The sequence below is a fragment of the Pieris napi genome, chromosome 14 (assembly GCF_905475465.1).
Source record: "Pieris napi chromosome 14, ilPieNapi1.2, whole genome shotgun sequence".
NCBI lineage: Eukaryota > Metazoa > Arthropoda > Insecta > Lepidoptera > Pieridae > Pieris > Pieris napi.
The window spans coordinates 8,736,994-8,758,630 of record NC_062247.1 but is presented as its reverse complement, the minus strand read 5'-3'; the positions used below and the strand labels follow the sequence as shown (position 1 = coordinate 8,758,630).

The window sequence follows — 21,637 nt, the reverse complement described above, 5'->3', positions numbered from 1 at the left end:
GGGACTAAGGCAATTGGTGTGAATTGTCTTAATAAAAAAAAGAATCAGCGTAGTGATGTTTTTTGAGTATAATCTCGTTATTAAACAAAAACGTGTCCACACATCGTCTCATACAAATGCACTTTTATAACAGGGTCCAGTGGGTGGACAATTGACGTCAAACGTGCTTTTAATGATACAGAATTGAATATGCATGAAAACCAGTGGCGTATTTACAAAGCCCGGGCCCTTCGCCTTCGCACCTTACAATGGCGCTGTCAAATAGTGAACGTCAATACGATGAAACAGCCCGACCGCCACGATTCCACATTCGATTTGCGCTGTTTACCAATTCTAAACCGTTTATACTGATTCTATGGTCTTTTAGTTTAGTTGTTTAGTTTTATCTGTTTTATAAGTTTTTAATAAAGCAAAACGGCTGTAAAAACGTGTCTAGTAATAAGTTTGTTACATTCCAGGAAATAATGTACACTGGATATGTACCACTATACATTTCTTTAAACAAAATAAAGAATTTTTGAAATTGAATTGAATGTTGCCACTACGCTAGAGCTTTAAAAGATAACACCGACAGAAAATAATACCGTGTACCTTTTCAGTTATTAATATTGCCATACCTAAGTTATGATCATTTTATTTGTTTATTTACAAAAAATACATGCCATCCTTACAGTACTAAACCAATATGAAAACAAAAAATATAATAATTACACAATATCACTACTAAGAACTCACTGTACCAACATATAAAGATGTAGATAGTGTCGGAGACAGCAGTAAGCCAAATTCCATGCCCAGTCCCAAAACACACAAAGATAAGTTACAATTATTCTTTCTATTATACGTTCTGGGGCCCCAGTTCTTGCGTCCCTGCAATACAAAACAATAACTGTCAGTGCTATTAAACGATTCTGCTTACAATTTTCTGTCCAAATTAATTTACGAGTCCACAATTTATCCAAATTCTTTACAGCGTAACTTGACGTTTTCATTAATTCTTAATGGCGTTTAAACGATTCCATTCATTTGGGAAACGATTTTTTAAAACAAGCGTTAAAATATGATTAACAATTTTGAGCGTTTATAAAATTGTTGTGTTAACACTCTACTGAGTAATACATTATATGTAAAGAAATATTTTTTTTATTTTAGATTGATTATCTGTTATGTGTCAAAACTGACGTTTAATTTAATTTAATTTAACAATAATAATTTAATTGTAATTTAAGGTCCAACCCTAATTTTTTAGTTTTTTTTTGAACAGCATAAAAACAACACTTTTTCACCCCTCTACGATCAAATCCTATTTTTAATTATAGTAAATAGTAATTTTTATTGATCTAAAAAAAATGTTTCCTAGAAATAATATACATGGCAAAACGTTTGCCGGGTCAGCTGGTAATTTATGCATAAAGAGGTTTCTCAAAGTTTATGAAAACTTTGAAGGAAAGCACTTCAAATGAATTCAAGAATTTACTTTATAATAAATCAGTTTTAAGAAATTTATCCCATATATAAATATCATAATATAAAAAACTCGCCTCTCATTAATTTATTCTAAGCATCATTTAATGTTGGTTCAATAAAACTATTTATTATAATCCTGTTATAGCCATATTTGGATAGGTGTCTACATTTCTTAATGAGGTTAATACCCGCTTTGCCGAAAAGTGGAACCGAACAACTAATCGGCAAGTCTATTTTGTCGCCATATTTCATTTATAAATAGAAAAAAATTCTACAAACTTTCTATAAATTTTGATGATTTTTTTGATGAATTTTTAAAAAATCAGTGGCGCTTCTATATTTCAAGTCTGGGCCTCAGATTTCTGTATAGTGTAAAATAAAATGGATTTTTGTTTAATTTTTTGTAATTTTAATTTTTTCTTTGATTAGTAATTGTTTTTTTTTTGTTGTTTGTTTTGTTTAATAATAGGTTATGATCTCTATATGTATGTCATATTTGCCTTTAAGTGCTTGTCACATTAAAAATTTTCGTTTGCGTTTGTTTTTACCAATGTGTCAGTGTGCCAAGCGTTGGCAAGCTTTTTCTCAATAAAAAAAATCTCTTTCATGGGATTTTTTGTAAAACAATTGTTTATTTACCGGGAATAGAACCTTTTCTTAAGTGGAACGAAATTGTGTTTCCGATTTTAGGCAATTATCTAAAACACGACATAACAAATTCTGCGTAATGTTATTGCCGTACGTGCAAGTATGCACAGCCGGGGATCGAACTCTCAGAACCTGAACATCAGACGAAAATCATCATTGTCCAAAAAATAAAAACTTTACAGATAGCAAACACTGTGGACGCAGTCACTATGAAATATATTTGATTAGATAATTATACAGAGCCGTGTTGGAATAGTCCCTTCAGCGAGAGACTCTCATACCTGAGGTCGTAGGTTCGATCCCCGGCTGTGCACCAATTTATTTCTATGTGCGCATTTAACATTCGCTCGAATGTTGAAGGAAAACATCGTGAGGAAACCAGCTTGCCTTAGACTCAAATAGTCGACTGTGTGTGTCAGCCACAGGAGGCTTTACTTGCCTATTAGGTGGAAAATGATCATGAAACAGATTCAGAAATCTCAGGCCCAAAACGCAAGAGGTTGTAGCGCCACTGATTTATTATTTTAATTAAACAAGAAATAAGTTATATTTATTAATTACATAGAATATCAGACTTATAAAAATTTAGCAATTAATACTTTAATACTTGCACGTATTATTTAATTAATCATAATTCTTCAATGGTTATTAAAGTAATGAATTCCGCCCAGAATTCTCACCGCCACAGCGCTATCTACACTAATATTATAAAAAAGTTGATTGTTTGAATTGAATAGGCTCCAAAACTACTGGATCGAATTGAAAAGTTCTTTCACCATTAATCCTAGATTATCGCCGCCAAATATAATTTAGAGTATTTTAAAAAAGTTAGATGTCCGTAATCACATCTATATTGTATAAGGTAGAAAAAAAACATCAAAAATATTCGTATGCCGGAACTTTTGACAATAGAGCAAAACAGACTACAGTTTTATAGAGGAGAGCAATATCTACGTTATTGAAACCACATGTATATTATATATTTTACTAAAATAATTATCCACCCGAATGGAACCTCGAACCCGGGCCTGAAAGCTATTAAATACGAGCTGAACTACTAATTGTTATACTTATAAACCTCTCTCAGCAACATCGAAACTATATTAAAATCCTTGCCATAGTTTTACAAAAATAATTTATATCTTGTTAAAATTTTGTAAATAATTAAGCACGTTTCAGTGTAAACTTTATTATCACAAACTTAAAAACGTAACCAATAATCTAAATATAGTTAAAAGAAATTAAAAAAGGAAAAGGTCATATTTAATTTGCGTATATATTATAAATAAGTGATTTTTCCGTTATGTTGTGGCATTTCTGGTTATCAGGGCTCTTAAATTGGCCAGTGAAACTGAATAGCGGCTCGCATTCCATTGTTCAAAAAATAAAAACCCTAAACCTTTTTCGGTCACTGTTTCGAGGTTCCTCACTTTAATTTTAGTCAAAGCACCTCACATAAATAAGATAAAAGATCTCAGAAACATTATGTTGAAATATTATGAAGTTGGCCGGCGAGAACATAGATAAAGTATCTATGCTTTACAAGTTTAATCTGTGCTAATTAAAAGTAATTTACCAACTACAAATGACATCACGGAATTGTATTTTAAAAATGGAACGCAAGTTTATTGCAAAACAATTTAAATTCGATTTTCGAAAAATGTAACAAGAAAGCGTCACAACAAATCATTGCTTTGAAAGCTTCGTTGAACCCACTAATTACCGGTTTGTTAATTGGCCATTAAATTGTTAGTCGCGACTAATGGGTTGCCAATACAGTTTCAGAAATCACAAAATATGGCAAAAGGATATAGGATTTAACACACATACTTAACACATGACACACATTAAAGGCTTCGTCGCCAAAATTCACTCACACATTGACACCTATATGCCAAATACGTTGCGGTGTTCAACGTAAGAGGTAATATAAGAGACGCATCTTCGAGTTTATACAATTTAGTTTTTAAGCCGGTTGCCTGTGAGCGGGGCATGTTAGCGAATTTTAGCACTGAGGCTTAGCTGGCTCTAGAGCCTTTTTGTGTGTTAGGAATCGAATACGGAACTTCGGGTGGACGGTGGCACCCGTCAAATCTACCCGTGCCATGGCGCCGGGAATTTTATTTTTTATTTTGGTGAGTGTTTTATTTTTTTATATAAGACGGCAGTAATTTTAAAAAATATCTAGGAAATATTAAATATCCAACAGGTTAATTATATAAGGAAATCTGTTTTAATTATATGACTAAAATTCAAGAACGTAAATTTTTATATATTCGTATTATAAATTAAATTTATGACAACTTAACGGTCAAAAAGAATCATAACATTTAATAAAAATATCAGAAATAGAATTAAAAAAATATTTAATTGTTTTTTTTATTCTAGAATATTGTTACGTCCTCATAATGTTTACGACCAAACTAAAATACTAAAATTCACACATTAAAGTTGCTAAAAGTATGCAAGTGTTACAAAGTCTTTTATTTAGTAAGTCTTTACTTTGAAGTTTATTTAAAACAGCCTTGACCTTTTCCTAAGATTGGAACTAGGGTGATATTACTTTAGCAACGAAAAAAACTTGGAGAATTTAATTTATTCCACGAAACGTCAATGTTATTAATAAAAGTTTGCAATAAAGGTTATGTTGACTTAAACCCTACCAGGTTTATTTAATAAAAAAAATTATGGCCCTTAATAAATATTACTAATTATTTGAAAAAAATCTTTTGCTTATTATTCCTGTACATTAAAGATACAAAAGTCCAAGATTATTTAACTATAAAGAAATATTTTTGAATTTGGTTATTTTATAACGTTTCTCCGGGAATTAATAATATTAAAAATTACGAGTATAATATCACTGGTTTTTGTTTATCCGATTTAAAAAAACTATATGTTATCAATTTGAGGTGTCTTTGATTGGTATGTTCTAAAATTCTAAAAATCTCGTTAAATACAGTTAATTCTTTTGGAAGAACATTCAATACAATTAAGGAATATTCGTTGAATACTGTTTAGGAGTCGGTTCTATATTATCTTACTTTGAACTTAATACAATAAAATCTAAAATAAATATTCAACAATATAATCTTTTTTAATTGTAAATTGTAAAGTCTTTTAGATTTTCGTTTAGGAGGACGAAAACATATTGAATACTTAAGAAAATAAATTATCTAGAGCTTTTAGCGCAGTATTTAAACTAGTAAAAGCTTTTATAGAAATAAAAAATTCTCTAACGTCTCAAAACTTAATTCAACTGAGCATTGGCATTTTTACTTTATATTTTTACGTAAATGTATTGGATTTTTACATACGGGATGATATACGCGCTAAGACTCGTTTCTGAATCTCAGCCTAAAAGTCGCAATAAGTATTATTTTGGTAGGAGCTAAGTTCTATTTCAATTGTTTTTTTTTTAAGTTTCTATGTGAAAAATGCTAGCCTTTATACAAAAGTGTAGCATTGTTTAGGCATTTTTTAAGCATATTAGGTATTTATAAAACATGATAATCTGATAATAATTTTAAATATTAATAAAATTTAAATAATCTGTATTAAATTTGAATATTTTATGAAATTTATATTAAATTATGCATCACATACAAACATCTGAGAATTTTGATATCGTAAGTAAAGTGGCTGTAACAGGATATTTGTTCTTAGCTATATATTATTGTTAAATATAAATTGTTATTTCTAAATAACTAGTTAGCTAGCTAGACGCCAAATGCATTATGAAAGGAGAAATATATATTTTTTAATTTAACAACAACATTAAACTCTATAAAATAATGTAATGATAATATAATATAATATTATAATAATATTATTTTATTTATTTAATAATATTTATTTAATATATATATTATATAGCCTTTATATTCCGAAACTCTATGATCAACAGTATCTTTATCTCTTGGCAAAGGCCTACTCTAACCCTTTCCACTGTCCTCTATCCTTTGCGACTCTTCACCAGTTGTAGCCTAGATAAAGGAGTTCTTAAAGTCCTATTGAGCGATGCTAGATAAATAATTATTATGTTTATTTGTTAGAGGGTAGTGGACTGATCTTCCCGCGACGACCAACCGGGGAAGGCTTAAACTCCTTTATTCAGTTTTTCATAATATAATCATCGATCTTGTAAGTCAATACTCTGACTGATAAAGTCTAAAGATGTTTAAATGTGTGAAATGGACGAATACAGAACTGTTGAACATTCATGTCTAAACACATAATTATGTGCAAACACTTAAGTAGCATTCTGGGTAAACTTTTGTCCTTCGTCGTGGTCTCAAAACCTTAATTAGTGTTTTGGACACATTTAGACAGTTATAAGAGACAAAGCTGAATTACAGACTCCATTAACTTAGTTTACAACGTATTGTGTGCCACATTGTTTATTATAGTCTGTTAAAAGCAATTGTGTCTATGTCAGATTGAATTTTACAATTTATTTACAAAATATTGCAGCCGATGGAGCCCGAAAACAAATACAATAATTAATGAATTGAAAAAAAACAATTTGCTGTCACAGAGATAGATAAATATATATATTTATTAAGTTGATAATATATAAACCACTAGACCAATGAGCCGTCATTGGTCTAGTGGTTAGTACCCCTGACTGCCAATCCATGCGTTCCGGGTTCGATCCCCGACCGAGACAAACATCGATTTGATGAGCATTTGGTGTTGAGCTTAGGTCTTGGGTGTTTATATGTCTATCTATCTATAATATGTATGTATATCCGTTGCCTAGTACCCATAACACAAGCTTCACCAGCTTATCATGGGACTAGGTCAATTGGTGTGAATTGTCCAAAAAAAAAACGGAAAAAAAAACAGTTTGTTTAGTTAAGTTTACAAAACTAACTTAAAAGTTTAATTAACTGTCGCGCTTATTTAATAACCATAACAGACTATATACAATTGGCTTTTGGATCTGTTCCAATTTCACGTTGTCAAGTGAAAACGATTAAATTCACGTATAAGGGAATAAACTTTTTAACAGTATTGTTATAAGCATCGCACTCATTACTCAACACACGTCCACACAATTTTGCAATTTAAATTCGCCGGTCACATCCCAAACTTAATACTTATACATAATCATTCATCTTGACTCGTATAGAAGAATATACGTAACGTAGGCGGTGAGCACCTACTGGGTCAGTAACCTGTTCACTTGAAAAAAACCATTCAACTGGCTATAAATCTTGGCCTTGTCAGCTGTTGCGAGTTCATAAAGTATTTAAGACAACACGAGCATTTTCTGATGCTGAAATGAATATTTGCAACAAATAAATATAATGATGTAATGGAATGAAAATAACAGGACATCGACATCAATTTACGGACTGATCCTCGTAATGGGCGTGTCGCTTAACGTGAGCCTTGAAATCCATTGACCTGTCAATCATTTCCTCAAAATACAGATTCAAGCACAGAACAAAGAGATAAAGACATCCTTTAAGTATTATCTGTATACCCCCGCCATAACTGAACTTGACAGTGACATTATGATAAACGTCAACCTCATAAAACGTATTGTTATTTTTATAAAATTTTCATTGCTGTCAAGCTAAACGTACTTACATTATTTTTCCAAAATTAAATCATTACACAATTTCGTGGGACAAAATATAAAATAAATGCTAACGCAAGCTGTAATTTCGTAATGTATACCTTTTTTCGTGTGCGCGAATTTGAACTTGGAACACAATCCCAAAAACAAAATAGAGTCAGGTGCGTCAAAAATGAGTACAGATAAGAAAAAACCTTCTTTTATGAAATATTATTTTTCTTTTTAATCGGTTCTGCAATCTGTTTAACTTTAATATTATTCAAGCATGGAAGACAATAACTTTCATTTTTATTCATCCGATGCGAGGAATGTTTACTGAAGATTTTGCAAGAAGCCGTCTTTAAATCTTTTACATAAGTTTCGATGACATGGTTTTATTAATGTGCTATATTTATAGATAACTTTATATATTTCTATTTAGTAATAAGATGTCATCTCCGCCGATAATTAAAAACAAATACATAAATTTAATAAAGACAATTATTTAAATTAAGAATTATAATATAAAGCACCTGAGAATATATGCATAATTTATAATGAATCATCGCTATTTACATACATATACGAAATAAGTCCGGTTGGGAATTCGAGATTTAACGGATTTTGTATGAGTTTAGAATAGTTTAAAGGTTGAAGAGCGGCTCACCTCAAGCAACAGACAATGACGTAATCTTAACGTGCTCATTTGATTAGCATTTATCGAATGTTAAGGAAATAAAATAAATGCAAGACATGAACACTTGTATTTACGCAATTATAATGATGTGTTTTGGAATATTTTCTTTATGTAGAATCTTTACATGAGCTGCCCGCAATTAAAAAACAAATTAAGCCGATTTTAACACACAGGCTTCAGTTAAACACACACATTCATACCCTACACGCATTATCTCTGTATATAAATAATAAATAAATAAATATATATATGTTTAGTCTGTACTTTTAATTGTCGTTCCGATTTAGAAATTATTTTGTATAATAGAAGGCTGTAAGGTTTTTCTAAATAAAAATAAACAAGACGCTAAAATAAAGTCTCAATTAAAAAACGTAAGATTCAGAGTCGTTGACTCGACTTATCGTATGACAGTTTTTGACATTTATGTATCTCAAAAACGTGGACATATGAGTCTCGATTTGACCTTAGTGTATGTATATCGTGCCAAAATATTTTATTAGCGTATTGTATTATTTAGGAAATAAAACATGTTTTTTTGTTGGCCGCGGTTGACACTATAAAAACTTCACAATTTTTTTAAAAATAATTTCGCCCTTAATATAATTAATACGTACGTATATTCATATTATATCTATAATAATAACCAATGCGATATACGAGATATAATCAAACTGTTGGTAGCTTTCCATTGGAGGTTGGCCATCGATGTCTAAAATCACAAAAATACGGAAAAACATCAAAGGTATTTAAGTTTTTTATTAACACATAATTTTATTCATTTGCACTATACAAGGCTACAATCGATTCGTTAACTAGCAAAAAATATTTTGTGAGTTTGAGACAAAATGTTTAACATAATAATTACGTCTAATTACATCTCGCAAACAGTTGTAATTGAAGTTACGTCAACAATAGTGTAGTTCCTATTTACATAGTTTGATTGTTTGCACGCATTTTATTTGATGATTAAACACATATATATCTAATAATAGTTACTTTATGAAAAATGGCGCCATCAGAAAACGGTAGGAACATACAACGTTCGAAAAGAATTCGTGCACAAATGGCAGTAAAGATTTTTGTGCTACTTGTTAAATTACTGCTGTTTATTATTCATTATTGTTGTTTCTTTGTATTCCTTTATCTTGTTTTCTTTTTTGTGTTGTGTAACTGTTAAAAAACAATATTTTTTTTAATAAGTCTTCTGTTTCTTGCCTGCTGTTGGAGTGTTGTAATATACAATTAACTAATAAGCGTAATCTATTATTGTATTAGTATATCTTCTCATGTAAGTGTATGTTCCAAACCGTAAGACATATAGAAGTATTATCTAGTTCAGTTTTTACAATAGTATACACTTAAAGAAAACATAATTCACAAATATATTACGTGCTAAATGAGATTGTTCTCACGCGAATCACACGCAATTTTGCCTAAAGCTCCGAATTCTTCCCCGAATGAATTAAGAAATAGCGTTAATTTTAAGTCACGTTTTTCCTTGTTTAAACGGCCAGATTGCTTCGTTAGACAATCTAGACCAAAGTATTTTGAATGTCTAATATAATGAATAAAGTTACACTTATATAAATAATAATGTTGTAGTAATTGATTGAGTATTTTAACTAACTTAGAGCAGTGTTGGTTTAGTGGCTTCAACGTGCGACTCTCATCCCGTGGTAGGATCGTACCCTGGCTGTGCACCAATTGACTTACTTTCTATTTGTATTCGCATTTAACATTCGCTCGAACGGTGAAGGAAAACATCGTGAGGAAACCAGCTTGCCCTAGACCCAAAAAGTCGACGGCGTGTGTCAAAGGAGGCTGATTACTTGCCTATTAGATTGACAAAGTAAATCAACAATGTATTTAAGTTATTTAATTGGATAAGGATTAATGCTGTATTGGTTAAAATCGCTTCGAAAATTAGCCATTTATGTGGTAAAAAGTAAATGACAAGAAAATGATATTGTGGGATATCCATAAGAGATAGACAGACCATCGAGTTTTCTGTAGACCTTTTCAATGTGTACAATACTTTGATAAATCTCGTAAGGTCGACATCACATTAGAAACCTCAAAAATAACAGTATTTCTCCACTATTTAATGGATAAATATAAACCTTCCTCTTCAATCACTCTATCTATTAAAAAACCGCATCAAACTCCGTTACGTAGTTTTAAAGATTTAAGCATACATAGGGACAGAGAAAGCGACTTTGTTTTATACTATGTAGTGATAATAACCGCTTATGAAAGCTCAACTTACATAATAAATCAATAATTAATGTACCCATAATCGTACACCTATGTTTATTTAAAGAATGCTCGTAAGTAGGTGGGTCGTTTTTCGTTTATTTTGACATCATAATTAAAATACGTCTGACCTCTTCGTATTGAACTGGTAAATGAACAAAAACTTGACGATGGAGTTGTCAAAGCCGATTACACATTTAATACTTAATTAAGTGTACAGCGGGTTATTAAGTTATTAAATTATAAAAAATAGTAATTGCATATAATTAGATGGTGAAAAATTAATGATTCAAATTGTTTGCAAGTTTATAGTTCGAGAGAGAATATCAAACCTTTTTTTTTGCTGGGAATCGATTCACGATATGGATTATACGTTATTAATAACTAAGCCTCTTAGGCTGTGTTTCCCGAGCTTTTTTGTACCATGCCCCATTGCCCCACCTTAGCCATTCTAAAATTCTTATGATTCAGTATACATTATGAAAACATAATGAAAAACTGAAATTGAAATTCCAAATAATTTTAATATATTTTCAAAAAGCCCCGCTTAACAATTAAATTTCCCCCTGTTGGACGTGGGCCCCCATTGGGAAACACAGCTCTAGGGCTATAATAACAAGACTTTATTATTGAATTCATATGTTTACTTTCTTTGCTTAATCACGAAGACTTCCTTCTAAATTTATATATTTAATAATTCATTCTAATAACATAACATACTTATCTAGTGACTAGCTTCACCAACTTTATATCATCACATGACCACTGTCATAAGCTATAAAAACATCTTGTTGATATACAATACATTAGTTAAATAAGACCTTGCATAATAAAACGATGATGCTATACCTACTCAAGGAAATTCAAATATTATGATGACATCTAATGAGGTTTTTGTGTCGCGTTTTTAACATTATTTTTCTATTATATTTTACGGTAAATAATTTTCATATCGTATGCATGGTATATAGTACGCGTTATCCTAATAATATTTATTATTATTTATTTATTAACACTTCGTTGCATATACATTAATATAGTACAATTGACATAATTAAATAAAAGGAGAGCAACTGGCGGCCTTATCGCTTTCGAGCGATCTAATATTATAAATGCAAAAGTTTGTAACTCTTTCACTTAAAAACTACTGAATGGATTTTAATGAAACTTTACAATATTATATCTTATATCCAAAATATCAAGCAATCAGGAAAAAAATATATATATTCTGGCTTGCGCTACCAAAACCGCTAGAGTTACATATATGTATGATGGAAATCTTCATCTTAAATAGTCCTACAAAAAAGGCGCCACAGTATATATCTATATCTTATGTGGAAGCCATTGCCATAACTACAATAAAAATTGATAATTTATTTCAAATGCAATTGGTAGTAATAAATTGATTCCTAAATGAAAATAGATATTTTTATCGCTTCTGGTAGATAAAATATGTTTTTCACGCTACATAATTTGGACAAATAGTATTTTAATCCTGCGCAGACGAAGTCGCGGGCACCAGCTAGTTTAAAATAGTTTCAATTGGTTACGACTTTTTCGAAAACAATTATTGTAACAAGCTTGCACTTTTATAAGTAAAGTAACCTTTCTTTCAAACAATTCAATTCTATTGTTTAATTAATATTTTAAGTGCACACAATCAAAGTTTCTCAATGCATGCAATTGCGTTTTTCATATTGTACCGTTTGCGCCATAGACATACATTTATCTAGCAGTATTTGATAGAACCTCCTTGGTCACACAAACATCTTAATCACGACCCTGTAGCGTTATAAAAATAATCATAAATAATGTATAATATATACATTCCGCTTATTACGAGTATTGCGCTTAGAATGAAAAGTAAATATTAATTAATAAACAATTTTTTATATTCATTTAATATGTTAGAATTTGTCATGCGTCGACCTTCACCTATTGGTACAGTCAGTTAGCGCCTCACAAACAAACAACATGAGAGAGTATGACATAATCTTTGCCGTCAGATTACCTTGACACATCGAGATAACTTCATGCAGAATTTCTTTGTTCTTTTTAATAAATAATATTCGCATACAATTTTTTTTGTAGAACGTTCACTGATCTGAATCTAGTTCACTGACATAGATTATAATATATTAAAAAGGTAAATAAATTAACAATTTTTATTGTAACAAGTAGAGCAGTGTTGGCCTAGTGGTTTCATCGTGCGACTCTCAAACCTGAGGTCGTAGTTTCGATCCCCAGCAGCTGTGCACCAATGGAATTTCTTTCTATGTGCGCATTTAACATTGTAAGGAAACCTACATGTCTTAGACCCATTAAGTCGACGGCGTGTGTCAGGCACTGGAGGCTGATCACCTACTTGCCTATTAGATTTAAAAATGATCATGAAATAGATTCAGAAATCTGACGCCAAGACCTAAAGAGGCCGAAACCAAATCATTAAGTTAATTAAGAGTTAAAAGCTAATTAAGTTATTTCGTAAAGACTTATATCTAGGTTTTTCTAACCGGTCCTTATCGCGGATTAAATTTCGTAGACCATTTGCATTGTTCTTTAAATTTATAATTAAATCTACAATTAGTAATAATTGCATCAACTTACTACGGTGTCTTACTTAAGAGTGCGTAATAGGCTAGCAAAATTCATGGCTTGACAGCCCACTCTATTGACTAGTGAAACAAACGTATGCCTAAAGTTCGCGTGAGATGAGATAGACGATATAGTGTTTTGCGAAACAAAAATGAAGTAAACTCCAAATGCTTTTTATTTAAATAACTCGTACGATACAAAATTTTTGATAAAATCGGTTGTAAAAGCTTTCCGCCAAACAAATGTGCTGTAATTCAGTAATTGTGGCTCTATAATACTCGCCATGATTGAATAAACACGAAATTAGGCAAAAGTTAGAGGTAATTTTGTGTTTGTTTTTGTATCGAGGAATTTATATTGTATTGCGTTTTTAATTAGAGTCAACCATTGAAATTATAGTGAATTAATACATATTTATTGATATTCATGCATCATTTAGATAAAATCAAATCCACTAAGAGTGATTTTGGTTAGGGCCCGCTCTGAATTTTTTATTAAAACTTATGTTTTAAAAAGATTTGTTGTGTTAAAAGAACAATCTATTACATAAATCTCACTATGATGATTGGACATTATCAAAATCAAGCTTGGAACTTCAAAGTTAACCCAAACATAGCGATACATAATTAAGTTTTACACAATATATTTAAATTAAGTAGGAGCGGCTTGCTTATCATGTTTTGTAAGTTTATATAGTGTTCCGCGTTTTAGTTTTAAAGTTTAAGTTACAAAATACTTGGAATGTACTGAATAAAAAAGCAAAAAAAAACTTTAAATAAATTACTTTCTATAATATCCTTTTCCAAATTATATTTATTGGTTTTGGCATTCTACGTTCTTATATGCGCGTTGATTTAGAATAGTAAATAAAGCAGATCATAGACTAAAAACAATTGTATCATACACGATACTTCGGTGCCTAAATATATTGTCTATATTTTTATTAGTAAAAATAATTTATAACATTCTTGGTAATTAAGAGGTATTAAAATACGCAAAATATCCGGTAACCAACTAATTCTACCAACTTCAAAGGATTATTAACTCTTGCACTTAGGTTAATTAAAAACAAGTATTTGACCTTTGATTTGAGATATCTAGGTGAGGAGAAATATCATATTTTTGATTAATTGCTTATTAAGGTGTTTTATTTGCATCAGTCGTTTAAAATGGTTCTACTATCTTTTATAAATTGATTAAAATATTAAAATAATCGTTATTTTAAATGATATGACAAACAGACACTTGTAGTCTTCCTCCTGTGGGTTTTCTGGCGGTTTAAACGTTGTCTAAGCTGGTCTCGACAAAAATTTACTCTCCTTAATTTTTATAGCAAAAAACTATAGTACAAGAATGTGTACAGTTGTCATAATTTAGTATTAAAATTCAAGACACGGGTGGCTTATATTTTAGCTATGTCCACTGCGTCCGTCGCCGTAAAGCTCGACTTAGGTTTCGCTGTCACGTACTCCAGACAAGAATCAAGAAAAATTTGATCAAAGTAAACATGTTCCGTTAACATTGTGAACGATAAAAATTCGCGAAACAATTGACATACAAACCTGAAGCCCTCGAATCATGTTATTGAATAATGTTACCAAAAATCGTCACAAGATATACATAGTTTGCATAGTAGCCTTTGTTGCTTAGTACAGACTACTTTTTGTAGTACTGTTTTAACTAATGTACTCGTACTCTTTTGAGTCAAACTGTCAAACTGTATGTACGCTGTGATGAACAGTGACAGATGAGTATGTACTTCTGTTTGTGGTCTTTACTAGTTAACTAAATAACTTTAACTAAATCAGTCCAGTTTTTATGAATAAAAAATTTAACTGTGCTACTTGAATGTGCCGTGCTGTGCCGGAAACATTTCTGCGTTTGGAAGTAGGTGAACCTAACCCGTACAATTCTTGGTTCGCCGTGAACCCTAGTACCATAGATGATAGATGCCAGTCGTAACTAGGAAAAAAACATTAGAAAATACAATAAAAATAAAATACACAAAAATACCTAGAAAAATAAGTTTAAAACATTTAATAATAATTAACATGACAGAGCATAAAATGGTCTCATATTATGGACCTCTGCAGGAAAATCCATCTGGGAACACGGTTTTACGTAAAATATTACGTAAAACCTAACGTAACATGACTGACTGAAACGCGCAAAATATTTGTTAAATTTTATTTTTATAAATATATTTCTAAGAAGCAAGTAATGAAAAAGCAAGTAATTTGAGAGAACATTTCCATCTCAAAAGCCCGTAATCAAGAAATGCGATCAAATAAAATATTATTGTTTTATTCCTCAAACTTCTTAGAAACCAAAACAAATAGTATAAATATAAAAAAATGGAGTATAAATAAAAAATAAATAAGTGGCGTTACAACCTCTTTAGGTCTGGGCCTCAGACTTCTAATAGGCAAGTAGGTGATCGACGTCGTCGACTTTTTGGGTCTAAGACATGTCGGTTTCCTCACGATGTTTTACTTCACCGTTCGAGCGAATGTTAAATGCGCACATAGAAAGAAAGTCTTGGTGCACAGCCGGGAATCGAACCTATGACCTCAGGGATAAGAGTCGCACGCTGAAGCCACTAAGCCAACACTGCTCTTGAGTATATATATCGCATAAATTAAACGAAGTCTCTTCATTTATGGCTCAATTGCTTAGTTCGTTCATTTCTTAGTAGGATCTTAAATAACTTTTTTAGTACAAACTAGATTCGCACTTCAGTTGGAACCATTCAGTTTTCGCAACCCTAAAATTTAATCTATTCCACTGTATCAAACACGTTGAAGTTCAACCAATAATCCGATTATTATCAAAGTGAAAACTTCAACTGAAGATCCAATAGTAGGCCAGTAAAAGTAGTTTTATAAAGAATTTATGATGTGATCGAGACATAAAGAATTGTACGAATCAAATGGTATTTATATTGTCAAGTGAGTTGAACTTTAACATCTACAAGTATCTCCTTGACAGTTTAGCAATAGATTGAAGATAGCAATTGTCACGAGTTATCGATTTAGAAACAATTTGTTGAAATATAAAATATTTTACGCGGGAGTACATTGGCTTGCGAATTAATATTAAAAGATAAAAAATATTTAATTAAACAGTGGCGCTACAAACTTTTTAGGTCTGGGCCTCAGATCTCTGTATCTGTTACATGATCATTTGGCCATCTAATAGGCAAGTAGGTAATCTGCCTCCTGTGCCTGACACCCGCCGTCGTCTGCGTCTAAGGCAAGCCGGTTTCCTCACTATGTTTGCTTCACATTTCGAGCGAGTGTTAAATGCGCACATCGAAATCGGTACACAGCCGGCACTAGGCCAACACAGCTAAATACTAAAAGATAAAAATAAAATAAACATATAAAAAGTTATAATTGTAAAAAAAAATTTTGTCATCCATAAAATACCTTATTGTTGGCATAAAGAATGCGATATCAATTTAATTATTTTATTTATATCGCTACAGTTACATACTGTCTCTCCCCTATAGATACGATAAAATTTGTTATTTTTTGTATAGCAAGCTATGTACTATCATAATCAAACTAAGACCTACAAAAACAATGCGCACTATTTTATTAATGTACTAGCTAACCCGCGCAAACATTGTTTTGCCATGTATATTTCCAGGAAACATTAATTAGTTCAATAAAAATAAGTATATAAAAAAGAGGTAAATCGTAGAGGGGTGAAAATTAGATGTTGTATGTATTTTTGTATGCTGTCATAAAAAAATAAAAACAAAAAAAAGTTTCTAAAAAATAATAAATTTTTTTTGGGGCGGAGACCCCTTATTACTTAGGGGGTTGAAAGATAGATAGTAGCCGATTCTCAGACTTATTAAATATGCATAGAAAATTTCATAAGAATCGGTCGAGCCGTTTCGGAAGAGTATGGGAACGAACATTGTGACACGAGAATTTTATATATATAGAGATTATAATATTATAGAATACATACGCTAAACCAGTAGGCTTTCATTTATAAAAGCAATTTAAAATCAGGTTAACTCTTTGGCTAAAGTCCAATAAAGGACAGTGGGCAAATCTATTTGAAGTACTCCAAAAGTTGCGATAAAAATCGTTGGCCGAATACAAAACATTTATTTGATTAATATTAAAAACATTCCATAGACGCGTAACGTGTGACAATTGACGTTTGAAATTTGTATTCATATTGGGATTTTAATAAATACTGGGACTCAAGTTTGACGATCCGTCCTTGACAAAACGTGTAATATAATAGAACAAGTTATTATAACTAATGGTTATTATTATATTAATAATTTATTGTTTTTATTCGTCTGTTAGTAGTCAATTTAAGGGTCTGTTTCATAATGTACGGATAAGTTCTACATAAGTTCCAAATTAGCTATTTATTACTTATTGGTAGGATAAACACTATTGTTGCGTTTCACGACTGTCAGATAGCGCTATTCGTCACATAAAGTCTATCATAAGCTGAGTCCGATGAATGTCAAATAGCACAATTTATCTTCCAAAAAATTTATGTGTTGCATAGCTATTTGGTACTTTATCCATACATTGTGAAACAGACCCTAACTATAATTAATTAGAGTGAACTTATCAAGAGATGAAGACGAGAGAAACGAATAGTCACAGAATTATGTGTTCTTCTTTTGAGTAGAGCTAACAAAGTTACCAATTGAAAGTTAAAATTTTTGATGTGTAAAGTTTTAATAAAAAAAAAGTCGGCCTCAGATTTCTGTGTCTGTTTTTTTCTATTATGCAAGTAGATGAGCTTTCTGTGTGTGACACAGGCCTTCGATTGAGGTCTAAGGCATTCCTCACGGTGATTTTCGTACGAGCTAATTAAGTAAAAATCCATTAGTGCAGAGCCGAGATACGAACACACGACCTTAGGGTTGAGTGGCTCAAGCCCAACACTGATCTAATTTGCAAAAATAGTTTGACTTTTTAAGCTTTTCAAACTTCATTACAGTTTGACTAGAATATTATAAAATTTACAGCTAATATTTATATAGTTTTTAAAATATGATGTAGTAAAAGGTTGGTGAAATAACGCACAACCATTAAAAAACAACATATAATAATTAATTACGAAAAAAATATTGGTTGTTTGTAAAGTAGGTTTACGATCGAGATGTTTACGTGATAACGTCTTATTGGTGATATAAGTTTTTGGGAAGTAAGGAATTAATGAAGATAACAATTTTTTCAAATTTTAAATTACATCTATCGTTTTATTCACACTTTTGATGATAAATTTCGGGTGTAAAATGACAAGTTTACTTATTCGACTATGATATACATTTTTCTTCATACATTCACGGAATGACTGGCAGCGCTCGAGATGAGGCGGGAGATCGGTCCGTCTCTCTCTCGTTATACCTGCGATCGCGCTCGTGAGGTTTTGGTGTGACACAAGTTTCTGAACATGTCACCCGACTAAAACAATTTTAAAGACGTTATCACGTCAAAAAATCATCTAATACATTTGCGATTCACTCCTACAAAGTGACCGATAAAGTTACAAAATAATGTCAACATCTATTTTCATTTTAGCTTCGACAAAAGCAAAATGACATCACCTAGGCGCGCCTAGACAATGTTATTAAGCAACTTGCGAAACAATATTAAACGAAGGCTTATGTTTCGTAAAACATTATGAAGGAAAAATATTTTATTATCTTTAATAACGAATATTATGCTTATAATTTTAATAATTAACATTTAAACTACCGTCTATAGTAACACAATTAAAGACCCAAGACGGTTATGTTAATAAAAACATTTGAATAATATGAACGTTTAATATAAATTATTTGCAAGAAATGTTTGCACAGACCAAAGAAGGGTTTCTGTGAGATTTGTGTGTATGTGAGCGTTTGTGTAATAATTATATATAGCATATTTTTATGGCTTTGTACCGTACTTATAATATACTAGTAGACGCGGCCAAGCGTTGCTGTGGCTAAGGTTGTTGTTATATTACATAGTAGTAAACTATTCAAGGGAAACGGTAGGAGAACACCAGTCATGGGGACCACCATGCTTTTTTAGTTCTTAAGCCATTAAATTGTACCTTTAATGTGAAACGTTGGTACTTTCAACACAGCGCCATCTGTTAGAATTGTGACTATCAAATAATAAACAAATATTTTGCAATAAATTAATATTGCGGGTATAAATTGAGATGTAAGCTATCCTATCTTTTAAGTGAGATCAAAACGCATATTTCAAATTTGATTGAAATCGGTTCAGTAGTTTAGGAGTCCATAGCGGACAAACAATGTGACACGTAATTTATATATATTAAGATATAATACCATCTGGAACGGACCCTCAGTCCCTTAACTGTGCATAGAAAACGAAGTAACTGAACCAACTATTCTTTTTTCAAAAATCTATAAATGCACTTTTTAATACATATCGTTTTTTAGTAAGAAATTCACCTCCAAGTGGTGTTAAAAAAATTCAGTATTTTATTTGTCATTAGTAAAGTTAATGACAGTGTTTGATGATTGTTTTTGCTTGTTTCAGGCGTCGCTAGCGTTTACACTTGCCAGCGAAGATGTACCAAAGAATAACCCAAAAGATATTATAAATGACGAAGTTCGCGCAGCCAGGGACTACAACGGAAATGACAATGAAGTAGTGGTTGACATCGAAGATGATGAGAAGAAACAGTATTATGAAACTAATTACGATACAAGTAAGATATTTAAATATGTTGATAGTTGAAGAAAAACTGAACTAAAAATTCAGTAGTATTTCAATAAGTTCACCACCATAGGTCACAATTATCTATTAGAGGGCAAAAAGGGGTTGCTCCGCTCTTTAGAAACATAATCTTCGAGACTTAGTTGTAAGTAAGACTTCTGTATGTCAACTCTAATGCGTTTTTGACAAACGGAGGTTACAATTGGCGCTAAAATACTTGACAATTACAAAAATTACTATTTCACAAAAAAAATACTACAAAAAAAATCACAAAATTTGCACTTCCAATATTAGTTTTTACTAGTAATTGACTTAACAATGCTGAATGAATCATAGTGTAGTTCGTATTGAGACTGTAAGTAGTGTCACATAGTATTTAATATTCTTATAAGCGATTCAAATAAAATCAAATGAATATAGGACTTCAGTCAAAAAAAACAATTAACTTAAAAAACATAGGTACTGCTTAACACAAACATTACTTGTCCTAGAAATACTTTTCAACTTATATAGTTTCCCGGAATTTTCTTCGTCTCAAAACAGTTGCATCTGCCTTTGTGATTACCTCTGGGAAAACAGAACGATGTAAATGCAGTCTTTAGTTTAAATTGATTTCTCTACAGAATATTGCAATTGAAAACTTTGAAACCTTTTCAGAATTCAGTTTAGTTGCTCTTCTTTTGTATACATTTTACAGTTTGTTTATTATTTCACAATTAGAGATGTCAGAAGTCAAAGTCAAATCATTTATGTCAATTAGCCATATTTCAAAGGCACTTTTGAAAGTCAAATGACTTTCGCTCTGTGTGTTTAAATTTAAAATAATTGTTAAGTAAACAAGAAATAACGTTATTAATACGGTAAATAGTATATATAGTATCTTTGTTTTATTTATGAAATAACCATAAAGTCCAAGACATAAATAAATAAAGCTTATAAGCTAGAACTTATGCGCCAATTATAGAGTATATGTTAAATAAAATCCGAAATAAAAGATTCCTCCTATTGAGTATTTAATTACAGATAAAATTATTTATAGCCAAAATAGCTATAAATAAAGAAATACAAAGCCTTTTCATGTAAGTAAGTTAAAAGTCTGAGAGCAGTGTTGGCCTAGTGGCTTCAGCGTGCGACTCTCATACCTGAGGTCGTAGGTTCGACCCTCAGCTGTGCACCAATGGACTTTCTTTCTATGTGCGCATTTAACATTTGCTCGAACGGTGAAGGAAAACATCGTGAGGAAACCGACATGTCTTAGACCCAAAAAGTCGGCGGCGTGTGTCAGGCACAGGAGGCTGATCACCTATTTGCCTATTTAAAAATTATCATGAAAATCTGAGGCCAAGACCTAAAGAGGTTGTAGCGCCACTGATTTATTTATTTTTAAGTTAAAAGTCCAACCTTAGTAACGCCTATTTATGACAGAGCGTATATTTGATTGTACATCTATTTCAGGTGCGTATGGATTTGGTTACGATGTCGGCCCTAATGGTCAGTTTCACCACGAAAACCGAGGACCAGATGGCGTCACCTACGGTTGCTATGGTTACGTAGACCCGGACGGCTACCTTCGAGCCACACACTATGTAGCTGATAGTCACGGATACAGAGTTGTAGAGCCAGAAAAGCCAGTTGAAGTTTACCCGGACACTAACCATGTATACGATGAGAAGTGAGTATTTTTAT

At 31.4% G+C, this 21,637-nt stretch overlaps 1 protein-coding gene across 50 annotated transcripts in view; it reads left to right on the top strand.

Moving 5' to 3' along the window:
* The first annotated feature begins 4,059 nt into the window (after positions 1–4,059).
* Positions 4,060–21,637, top strand: part of LOC125056070 (collagen alpha-1(III) chain-like) — a 33,787-nt gene continuing 16,209 nt past the window's right edge. For 25 of the 50 annotated variants that reach the window (XM_047658937.1, XM_047658952.1, XM_047658945.1 and 22 more), the window contains exons 1-3: positions 4,060–4,250; positions 19,772–19,943; positions 21,407–21,623. In XM_047658937.1, the coding sequence (XP_047514893.1) occupies positions 4,221–4,250; positions 19,772–19,943; positions 21,407–21,623 (419 nt within the window). In that variant the 5' untranslated portion in view covers positions 4,060–4,220. The remainder of the gene's footprint in view (positions 4,251–19,771; positions 19,944–21,406; positions 21,624–21,637) is intronic. The other 25 variants (XM_047658965.1, XM_047658977.1, XM_047658960.1 and 22 more) reach the window with 3 other exon arrangements.